Raw genomic sequence first — 12078 nt, 5'->3', positions numbered from 1 at the left:
TAAAATAATTTAAACAGTTCTAGATAAATTTATTTAAGACATTAGGCAAACCTCCAAATTGTTTACACCAAGAAACTTTACAATAAAGCTTAGAACAAGGGTAGAATATTTATTAAATATTAAAGGGAAAATTTCTTGTGTGAAGCCAATTAATCAAAGGCCTCTTAACCGACAACAAAATTTCAGTGCAAGCCAGATAGCACAAGATACTCTGCTTCAGCACACACATCCAGGATGCAAGACTGCAAAACTATAGCAAGCCGTGCTAGGAAATGCTAGAGAGCCATGCACATGGCCACAAATAAGCCAGGTCGATGCGGAAAAAAATCATCAGTATGGAACTCTCTCCCAGCAACTTAGTAAGTGCTGTTAACAAGTAAGAAATTTAAGTGTCTGACTGGATTATACTACAAGAAAAGTTACGGTTTAATCATGAGTCCACTTATAGGACCTTTTTAGTAAGTTGATATGCCCTAGGAAATAAGCTTCACTTACAGAGTACTGCAGAAAGGGAGCTGTTATTGCTTCCAGGAAGGAATATAATAAACAACTCGCTAGAGTCTTACCATTAGCTGGAGCTCACAACATGCTTTAAAGGACTGGATAGGTACCAGAGCACCCACCATCTTCTGAAACATTGTGAAAGCGAACATTAAAATTTAGGAACGGCTGGTTTTCTTGCATAAGATTAAATTTTTTTCATTAAAAAAAAAAAAAAAAAACTGCATAATGCGGAGGGCCCTGATATATCTGTGCGTGACAACTGGACACATTACATAACTGCAACAGCATTAACTGTAGCAAATTTTTTTGAGAAAAAATGCTGGCCAGCAGATGAAGACAAGTTACTTCAGAATCACCCAGAGCAGACAGAGCAATACACTAATTCTAGAATCACAGAGCCAAATAATAAGGTTTGCACGATGACTCAATGAACATAAACACGAACATCTAATCAAACAGCTTACGGAATGGGAAATCGGTGCACAGAAGTGAACAACTAGTTGCGCACAATGTAAGCGAACCAGATCTTTCCCTTCTGCCCAGTTCTGGCAAAAAAGAGTAAATAATGAGCCGTAAAATATGTCATGCTGATCAGCACTGCATGTCCGTTGCTCCAAGTACTTCTACAGCCACCGGCTCCATGCTGTGCGAAAACTACCCATCAGCTTCCTGCACCACGCTTTTCAGAGGCCTCTCCCTAGATGTGCCTCTAGGGGTCGCTTCTGAAGACTAGGCAAGGCAGCAATAACCACATGAGGGAGTAACCTGCGCTCCAAGGTGAGATCCCAGCTAAAAGTTATCGATGGTCGGAAGGAGAAATGAGCTGCCACGGCTCACTCAGTAGATTGTATGAGCTTGGTATATAATATTTTATTCATAAATCAGTTTGCTGTATGTTTCAACTAAATATCAATACAGCCTTATAAATAGTACAATTTAGAAAAGAACGTAATTAAAAAAATTGTTCCTAGTACTTTTATTGTTAGGTTTCTATTTGTTTAATGAATGCTGATGACAAATATGTAGAGAATGCATAGATGAGAGACACGTTGGTGTGTTGAAAACTGAAAACTACAAAGGTTTTTAAAAAATTATGCACTAAATTGTATTTCAGTGAGCAAGTGTGTATACATAAAATAAGGGAAAGGCAACAACTCACCTGAAGCAGATTGATATGTGTAGCTCAGAAACACGTAACAGAAACAGCATTCACACTAGTTTTGGTGCACTAACTCTTCCTTTAGCAGAAGTACACACATTCACTCGCATAACCACACAGAAACCCATACTGAGTCTTGCTGTGACCATGAGAGTGTGTGCTGTGGTGTGTGAATGTGTGAACTTTCACAATTTAGGAAAAGACAGGTTGCTACTTGCCGTAAAAAAGATATGTTAAGTTGCTGGCAGGCACAACTAAGACATTTACACAAAGGTTGCAACCATTGCCTTTATTGGCAAAAGAGAAAAACACACCATCCATACACACAAGCAAGCATACCTTACGACACATGACCGCCAACTCCGGCAGCTCGGGCCAGAACGTCATCTGTTGTAAAAAGAGATAGTGTTTGAGAGCTAGTGTGAATGCTATTTTCTATTACATGTTTCTGTGCTCCACACCTGTTATAAATGAGTGATTGCCTTTCCCTTATTTTACATGTTTCTCATACAGGAATTTCCATTATTGTATAGTTTAAAGTTGTGGATGAACTTCTGCACATGACAGCATTGTATCCTCTTTGCAAAGGAACTTCCTTTATAACACAAAGCAATTGTATTTTATATGGGCTTAGAAGTTGTAGCTTTGAATGGTACTCGTTTTTGCTGCGCGGGGTAGCCGATAGTTCTGAGGCAACTTGTCCCCCCCCCCCCCCCCCCCCCCCCATCGGAGGTGCAAGTACTCCCTCGGGCATGGGTGTGTGTGTTGTCCCTAGTGTAAGTTAGTTTAAGTTAGATGAAGTAGTGTGTAGGTCTAAGGACTGATACCTCAGCAGTTTGGTCCCATAGAAACTTACCACAAATTTCCAAATTTTATAGATTTCTTTTGTTACAAGCTATTATTTGTTCTCTAATTTTTGAAAATATGCTTATTTTATTTCAATTTTTAAATTTTTTTCATACAGCTGATAATTTTTTTTATCTCTCTTTCAGAATCTGTATCTGAATTTTGGAGAAATTGGGCAAACAATAAAGGCTTTGATGGAAGACTTCCAGAAAAAGGCAAAAAGTCATAAAAAAGTTGAAAGTATTGCAGACATGAAGAATTTTGTGGAAGCGTACCCCCAATTTAAGGCAAGTTTGCAAAGTGAGTGAATTAGTACTGTACTGTAAATTGTAATTCTGTTACAATGGTTGTATCTTCTCATGCTGTGTTTCTGTTCAATCTAGTACAGAGTATTTTGGTGTTCGTATTAAATGATGATACTACAAAGTGAAGTATAGGCTATCCTAACTGTAACTGTCACCAAATATATAAAATTGAAGATGTAACAATATTATGAGAAGGAAAGTTGCTACTCACCACATAGCGGAGATGCCAAGTCGCAGATAGGCACAACAAAAAGATTTTCACACTTAAAGCTTTTGGCCGAAGGCCTTTGTCAACAACACACACACACACACACACACACACACACACACACACACACACACACACACACAGATTGCAGTCTCAGGCAACTGGAACCACACTGCTGTTGCCTGAGACGGCAGTCGTGTGTGAGAGGTGTGTGTGTGTGTGTGTGTGTGTGTGTGTGTGTGTGTGTAGTTGAAAAAGGCCATTGGCCGAAAGCTTTAAGTGTGAAACACTTTTTGTTGTGCCTATCTGTGACTCAGCATCTCTGCCATATGGTGAGTAGCAACTTTCCTTGTCATAATATTGTTACTTTCTGTCCTGGATTTTCCATTGTTTCAAATTAAAGATGGAATCAGCAGCACTCAAAGTCAGGATTCATGTTCATAATGAAGCTTCAACAACTGATAATACATCTTGGAAACAACAGTATCTATTGTCAGTTCATCCATTTCAGACTGCATCTGTGCTCTGCCATTTCACAACAAATTATACTTGGGACAGTTGATTGTACTTGATGTCTCCTGTTCTCCCCACCCCTCTCCCCGATGAAGTAAAGAGCAACTGAGAAACACCAACATTGCAGCTAAATGCATAGTGTGTAGAGAATTCAGTAAATGATGGGTTAGCATTGTGATGGTTGATTTGGAGTGTGACGTCTTGTGATTTCAAATGAAATTCCAAGATTTCTTCTCCTTTGAAAAGCAGTGAAATACAAGGAGAAAGGGAAAGTAAAAAGAAGAGGATAAGGGTCAGGATGTATGCTCTTTCCCGCATTGTGCTAAGAAATGTAATCATACTCTACTTTTGGATAATATGTATCATGAGTACTGCACAATATTCATTCATTGTGATCTTGTTCTTTGTAGTGGTAGTATATTGTTGTATGTGACTGAAAGATAACATAGTAGCATTTAGTTTTTCATTGTTTGTGTTAAATGTTTGTATATTGATTTGTTTCAGAAAATGTCTGGAACCGTTACTAAACATGTCACAGTAGTGGGTGAGCTGTCATCTTTGGTTAGCCGTCATAACCTATTGGAGGTATCAGAACTTGAGCAAGAGTTGGCTTGCCAGAATGAACATTCCCAGCAGCTGCAAGTATGAAAAGGATTGAATATTTAGCTGTTACATTTTGAGATAGTTTATATTAAATTTATTTTATGTTCTGTTTATTTTAAGAGAATACGAAGACTGATTGACAGTGGTGGAGTAAGAGATTTTGATGCAGCTCGTCTAGTGATGTTATACGCTTTACGCTATGAGAAACATGCCAACAATGATATAAATGGGCTGGTGGTTGAACTGAGAAAACGTCGTCTACCTGATGAGTTAATAGAGGTGAGATATTATTTTATGTGGTATAAATGTTGTAGGGAAGTTCTTGTAGAATGTAAATACTCAATAGGCAGACACAAAAGATGGAAAACTTCCTAGATTTCGGAGCTATTCTATGACAAGCACACCCACACCGACACGCACGCACACACACACACACACACACACACACACACACACACACACACACACCCCTACCTGTGCTGCTACATAGTGCTGGCTAGACTGACGTTGCCAATGTATTTTGCAGCAGAGGGGCTAGTGTTTTGGGGTTAGTGTCATGTGGGGTGGTAGAGGGAGGTGGGAAGCAGGGAAAGGGTTTGGGGGTAGGTGGCTTGTGGTTCAGAGGGAGGCTGGTTTGCCTGCTGCCAATGTGTGAGGGAGAGCTGGCAGTTATAGTTGTAGCAGAGGATGGGAAGCAGCACATACTGAAGGTGATCTGGAGATATGAATTAGAAGGGGATGATGGGATGGAGGAAGGGGGACTGTTGGGTGGATGGTGCGGGGACAGTGGGTTACCTGAGACTGAGGTCAGGATGATTACAGGAGAGGAAGATGTGTTGTTAGGATAACTCCCATCAGTGTAGTTCACAGAAGCTGGTGGTGGAATGCAAGATCCGTATAGTTTGGACCCCCTCTGTGGGTTCGGGGGTAAGAATAGGCCCGCGGTATTCCTGCCTGTCGTAAGAGGTGACTAAAAAGAGTCTCAAACATTTCGGCCTTAATGTGATGGTCCCCTGCGGGGTTTGACCACTCCATTTCACAATTTTCCGTTAGTGCGTACCATTTGGGGAAGGACATCTTATGTGGTGCATTCTATATCCATCTTGCCCTAAGATCTGGCATATTCGCTACTGTCATGGAGTTGGACTTACACTTAGCTTCCGACCACATCAGCTGCAGTGTGTTCCGGGTAGCCTACTTTCCCTCCATTCTGCACTTCCATCTTTGCTCCCTTTATTAATGGATATTCGACACCCGACAACCAGTACGGTAGCCAATCCGTTGTGGTGGGGTCATCATGTACCCTCTTGGTGGTAGCCTCCTGACTACACAGGGATTGCACTGCTGATGCCTGAGCTGTTACCACCCCACGTATGCCGAGGAGTAGATGCCTATCTCTCTGGGGCATCGGGACTCCCGGCAAAGGCCATCCTGCCAGGTGGTCTTTGCTGCGGCTGGGTGGCACCCGTGGGGAGAGCCCCTGGTCGGAGTGGGTGGCATCAGGGTGGATGACCCGCAGTGAAGCGTGGTACATCATCTCTCGCTAATGGGCCTCCACCAGCAGTCTCTAAGTGATTGAGGTCTAACCTCAACGGCAAGCAATACAATCCAAGATCATTTCAGTCCCTGGCCACTCCATGGGAGGAACGCATGGCTAAAGACAGCAGTGGAGATTATTCACCCCGGTACCTTGTCTGTACGCGGGTTTATGGTGAATCTTTTATGCCAACCAAGCCTCAGTTTTTTGTGGAGCATTTAGAGGACAAGTTCGGGGAGGTGGAGGGCTTGTCCAAAATGCGCTCTGGGTCAGTACTCATCAAAACAGCATCCTCCGCCCAGTCACGGAGGTTGCTCGCTGGTGACAAGTTGGGGGATGTTTCAGTTAGTATCAGGCCCCATAAGAGTCTCAACATGGTCCAGGGTATTATCTTCCACAGGGATCTTCTTCTGCAGTCGATGATGAACTACGCGCCAATCTAGAACGACAAGGTGTTCACTTCGTCGGGCGCATCCATCGGGGTCTGAGGGATAATCAGGTATCCACCGGTGCCTTCATCTTGGCTTTCGAGGGTGATATCTTACCCGAAAAGGTTAAGGTGATGGTTTACCGTTGTGATGTGAAGCCATATATCCCTCCTCCGATGTGGTGTTTTAAATGCTGGAAGCTCGGACACATGTCATCCCACTGTACTTCCGGCATCACGTGTCGAGATTGTGGACATCCTTCGCATCCCAATACTCCATGTGCCCCGCCTCCTATCTGTGTTAACTGCAGAGAGCACCATTCCCCCTGCTCGCCGGACTGTAGGATATTCCAGAAAGAAAGGAAGATAATGGAATAGAAGACCGTGGACCACCTGACCTACTCCGAGGCTAGGCGTAAATATGAGCGGCTCCATCCTATGGCAATGACGTCGACCTATGCCGCTGCTGCAATGACGGTTCTCCCATCTCCTGTGTCGTCCCGTCCGGTTGGATCTATGATTGGTCAAAATCCACCAGCCCCCTTGATTGTGGGGGGCACTTCACACCCTGTTGCTCCTGCTCCATCTACTTCAGGAGCAACACCCCTCCCCCCCGCCCCCCCCCCCCAAACCATCGGGGACATCAGTGTTCCCCCTTCCCAGCCGGAGAAGAATAAGACTTTTTCAGATACTCTCGCAAGGAAGGGGTCCCTTGGGGACCTCCCTTTGCAAGTTCCGACCAGCGGAAAAGCGGACACCCGCAAGTGGCTGAAACAACCACCAGTCCCTGGTCGTAGAGCCTCACGGTCGTCGTCCATCCCTGAAACTGACCCTGTGAAGCCCTCCAAGCCTGAACCACCGAAGGCACAGCGAGAGAAGCAGAAAAAGAAGAAAGTCCCCAAGAATAACGACATTGCGGTGGCACCCGTCCCACCGCTTCCTACAAGCTCTGCGTCTGAGGACGAGGTGGAGATTCTGGCGTCTGCTGAGGACCATGATCTCGCCGGTCCCTCAGACGCCATGGATAGTACTAGCACAGGTGCTCAATTGGAGGCAGCGGGTGACCCAGTGGCGTAATCTGCCTTCCCAGTCCCTTCACGCCTTTCTCAGCCATGGACAATATCATCATCCAGTGGAACTGCAGCGGTTTCTTCCACTATCTAGCTGAGCTCCGACAACTTATCAGCCTTCAACCTTTCTTCTGCATTGCTCTTCAGGAAACTTGGTTTCCTGCAATGCGAACCCCCGCCCCCCATGGCTATCGGGGTTATTATAAGAACCGGGCAGCTTATGAAAGGGTGTCTCGTGGCGTCTGCATCTATGTCCTACACTCTCTTCACAGCAAGTCTGTCCCTCTACAAACAGCTTTAGAGGATGTTGCTGTTCGGGTGTGGACGCCACAGGCTGTTACCATATGCAGTCTTTACCTTCCACCGGATGGTGATGTCGCGCAGCATGTCCTGGCTGCACTGATAGCCCAATTGCCGCCACCTTTCTTGTTACTGGGCGACTTCAATGCCCATAACCCTCTGTGGGGTGGGTCAGTGGCAACAGGCCGAGGCGCCACCTTTGAGCATTTATTGACACAGCTTGATCTTTCGATTTTAAATGATGGTGCCTTCACACACTTCAGTGTGGCGCATGGCACATACTCCGCCATTGACCTTTCGATCTGCAGCCCTAGCCTCTTACCGTCTGTCCAATGGAGTGTGCATGACGACCTGTGTGGTAGTGACCACTTTCCGGTCTTTCTGTCACTGCCACAGCGTCACTCTACGGGGCGCCCCAGCAGATGGGCTATGAATAAGGCTGACTGGGACTTGTTTCCCTCCATTGCCGCTATTGAGCCTCTCTCTAATGACGACATTGATGCGGTGGTTCACTCAGTCACCACCAGCATCGTTACTGCCGCAGAATCTGCCATTCCCCGTTCTTCTGGGTCCCCTCGGCGGAGGACTGTGCCTTGGTGGGCACCTGAGATCGCTGAAGTGATTAAAGATCGCCGGCGGGCTCTCCAGCGTCACAAGCGACATCCCTCCATAGAACACCTCATCATCTTCAAACGGCTGCTTGCGCGGGCCCGCCGCCTTACCCGCCTACGCAAGCAGGAGTGCTGGGAGCGGTATGTTTCCACCATTGGCCTCCATGTCTCTCCATCACAGGTCTGGGCCAAGATTCGACGCCTCTATGGCTATCGAACCCCTGTCAGTGTCCCAGTGCTCTCACTGAATGGAGCAGTTTGTACTGACTCCGATGTCATTGCAAACCGCTTGGCAGAGCATTTTGCTCTGAGTTCCGCTTCTGCGAATTACCCCCTGGCCTTCTGCTCCATTAAAGAGCGGATGGAATGTCGGAGCCTTTCGTTTCGCACCCACTATCCAGGATCGTACAATGTTCCATTCAGTGAGTGGGAATTTCGCAGTGCCCTCGCCGCTTGTCCTGATACTGCTCCTGGGCCAGATCGCATCCACTGTTAGATGCTGAAACGCCTTTCAGTGGACTGCCAGCGATGGCTCCTCGACCTTTACAACTGTCTCTGGGTCGAGGGTGAGTTTCCGTCGCAATGGCGGGAAAGTATTGTTATCCCCATTCTGAAACCAGGCAAGAACCCTTTGGAGGTGGACAGCTACCGTCCCATTAGCCTCACCAACGTTCTTTGCAAGTTGCTTAAATGGATGGTGAGCTGGCGCTTGAATTGGGTACTGGAGTCTCGGGGCCTTCTGGCTCTGTCTCAGGGTGGGTTCCATAAAGGCCGCTCAGCCGCTGACAATCTGGTGAGCCTGGAGTTGGTCATCCGTACTGCCTTTGCCCCCCGTCAGTACCTGATCACTGTGTTTTTCGACATGCGGAAGGCATACGATACAACATGGCGTCATCACATCCTTTCTATGCTTCATGGATGGTGTCTTCGGGGTCTTCTGCCAATCTTTCTCCGAAATTTTCTTTCTGTTGTATCGTATCTTCCGCGTGCAAGTCGCGGCCTCCCATAGTTCCTTCCGAGTCCAGGAGATCGGGGTACCACAGGGATCTGTCCTCAGTGTCTGCCTGTTTTTAATTGCAATAAACGGGCTTGCTGCAGCGGTGGGAAATTCTGTCTCCGCTTCCCTGTATGCTGACGACTTCTGCCTTTACTACAGCTCTACTGGCATTGCAGCTGCAGAACATCAGCTACAGGGCGCTATCCGTAAGGTGCAGTCTTGGGCTGTAGCTCATGGGTTCCAGTTTTTGGCAGCCAAGACCTGCGTTATGCATTTCTGCTGGCGACGCACTGTTGACCTGGAGCCGCAGCTTTATCTTGACGGCGAACTTCTTGCTGTGGTAGGGTCACATAGGTTTTTGGGTGTCGTTTTTGATGCCCAGTTGATTTGGCTGCCTCATATTCGGCAGCTTAAACAGAAGTGTCGGCGGCATCTTAATGCTCTGCGATGCTTGAGCCACACCAGCTGGGGCGCCGACCAATCTATCCTGTTATGGCTCTACCAGGCGTTAATCCAGTCCCGCCTGGATTATGGGAGCCTGGCTTTTGGCTCAGCATCCCCATCTGCGTTGCGGGTGCTGGACCCAATCCTCCACAGCCGGATACGCCTTGCCACTGGTGCTTTCCGGACCAGCCCTGTGGACAGCATACTTGTGGAGGCAGGTGTCCCTCCACTGTGGTTACGACGCCAACAATTACTGGCTGCTTATGCTGCCCATGTTTTTAGCTTGCCCGGGCATCCAAATTATCGTCTCCTGTTCCCGCAGTCAGTCGTCCATCTCCCAGAACGTCGGCCCCGGTCGGGTTGTCCGATCGCCGTCCGTATCAAGGAGCTTCTCTCCGGGCTTGGGGTTTTCCCTGTTCCACCTCCTTTCCGGTCCCCTTTGCGTACACCTCCATGGTGTGTTCCTCGCCCTTGCCTTCGGCTCGACTTGGCACAGGGCCTGAAGGACTCAGTCCCTCCGCAGGCCTTCTGCCACCGCTTTTATTCCGTGCTAGCCACGTATCAGGGCTCTGGCGTTGTATACACTGATGGTTCGATGGTTGCTGGTCGGGTCGGTTATGCGCTAACTCTAGGGGACCATTCCGAACAACGTTCATTGCTGGCTGGCTGCAGCGTTTCCACTGCTGAGCTGGTCGCCATCTTTCGAGCCCTCGAGTATACCTGCTCCTGCTCAGGTGAGTCCTTCGTTACCTGTAGCGATTCCCTGAGCGGTTTACGAGCGCTCAACCGGTTTTTCCCTCGTTCTCGTCTGGTGATGGGTACCCAGGTGTCCCTGCATACTCTTGCCCGTTGTGGCTGATCTGTGGGCTTTGTGTGGATCCCCGGCCACGTTGGGGTACCTGGCAATGAAAATGTAGACCGCCTGGCGAAAGAGGCCACCAGTAAATCATCTCTGGAGATTGACCTCCCGGAGACTGATTTGAGGGCAGTCTTACACCGCGAAGTTCTCTCGCTTTGGGACACTGAATGGCAGGGTCTGCCCACACCAAACAAACTCTGTCCTATCAAGGCAACGACGGATGTGTGGTGGTCATCCATGCGGGCCACTCACAGAGATTCAGTTGTTCTTTGTCGGCTCCGCATTGGCCACACCCGGCTGACACACAGTTATTTACTGCGTTGGGAGGACGCTTCTCTATGTTGTTGCGGGGCGGCTTTGACAGTGGCCCACATTTTGTTGGCCTATCCCCTTTTAGCTGTGGTCAGGCAGACATTTGCGCTGCCTGATACGCTCCCTGCCCTTTTAACTGATGACTCTGCCATGGCATGCTTAGTTTTACGTTTTATTCGGGCAGGGGGTTTTTATCATTTAATTGGAGTGTTTGTTATGTTTTTTGTGTTGATTCGGGCCTTTGGCCTACGATTTTAAACCGAGTTTTTAATGTGTCTCTCGGTGGTTGGCTTCTCCTTTTTTTTGTTCCTATGGTCGGCCAACCACTGTCACACTCTGTGTGATTTTATTTTGTTTTGTCTGGTCCTTGTCTACGTTTCTCTTGTTCTGTGTCATCTGTCTACTACTCTGTTGAACGTTTTTTTTATTCTCTGTGGGTATTTTTAGTATTTGGAAAAAGGGACCGATGACTGTCGCAGTCTGGTCTCTTGAATCCCCCAAACCAACCAACCATACAGTTTGGGTTGTGAAGCAGCCAGTGAAATTGAACATGTTGTGCAACCTTGTGGTCAGCTATGTTCTTGACAACAATTCAGTAGTGTATATGTTATTGCTGCTTTTACATATCGCTCAGCCTCTGATGGGGTAGGATAAGGTTGTGATAGGACTTGAATAGGTGGTGCTGGGTGGGTGGATTGGGCAGGTCTTGCACCTTGGTCTCCCCCCAGGGCTACGATCCCTGTGCAAGGGACTGGGAGTGGGAAGTGGGAATGGTGTAGGAATGGACTAAGATGTTGTTTGGGGGGGGGGGGGGGGGGTGGTATTGCCTGTCTGTGAAGGTCTTTGTGTGGCCTTCAGCATACTGGACAGAGTAGTTCTCATCACTGCAGACATGTCATACATGGGTGGTGAGGCTGTTTGGGAGGGTTATTTTGGTGTGGAAGATATGGCAGTTGTGGGAATGCAGGTGCTGTTGGTGGTTAGTGGGTTTAATGTGCTCAGAGGTCAGGATGGAGCCATAACGGAGATGGAGGTCAATGTACAGGAAGGTGTCACATTGGGTAGAGGAGGACCAGTAGGAGCAGATGGGAGAAAAGGTGTTGAGGTTGTGAAGAAATATGGATAGGATGTCTGGGTTTTGTGTCCACACTTTAAAGATACAATTAGTGAACCTGAACCATACTATGGGTTGGGAGTTATGGAAGGCTGGGAAGGTTTCCTCTAAATGGTCCTCCTCTGGTGTAGGAGGGTGTCATGTGAGTGCTGATGACTGTGCTGTGAATTTGTTTGTGAACCTTCCCTTCAAAGGAAAAGTAGTTGTGGGTCAGGATATAGTTGCTAAAATGTATAAGGAATAAGGTGATGAATTTGGAATCTGGAGGA

At 47.3% G+C, this 12078-nt stretch overlaps 1 protein-coding gene across 1 annotated transcript in view; it reads left to right on the top strand.

Annotated features, from left to right (window-relative positions):
* The window catches only part of LOC124804647 (vacuolar protein sorting-associated protein 45), a 139505-nt gene that overhangs the window by 79525 nt on the left and 47902 nt on the right, over positions 1–12078 (top strand). Inside the window, exons 7-9 of the mRNA XM_047264870.1 lie at positions 2656–2796; positions 4040–4177; positions 4259–4417. Coding sequence (XP_047120826.1) covers positions 2656–2796; positions 4040–4177; positions 4259–4417 — 438 coding nt within the window. The remainder of the gene's footprint in view (positions 1–2655; positions 2797–4039; positions 4178–4258; positions 4418–12078) is intronic.

This window comes from Schistocerca piceifrons, chromosome 7, assembly GCF_021461385.2.
Source record: "Schistocerca piceifrons isolate TAMUIC-IGC-003096 chromosome 7, iqSchPice1.1, whole genome shotgun sequence".
Lineage (NCBI taxonomy): Eukaryota > Metazoa > Arthropoda > Insecta > Orthoptera > Acrididae > Schistocerca > Schistocerca piceifrons.
The sequence above is the reverse complement of the archived record's forward strand: the minus strand, read 5'-3'. Positions and strand labels throughout refer to the sequence as shown.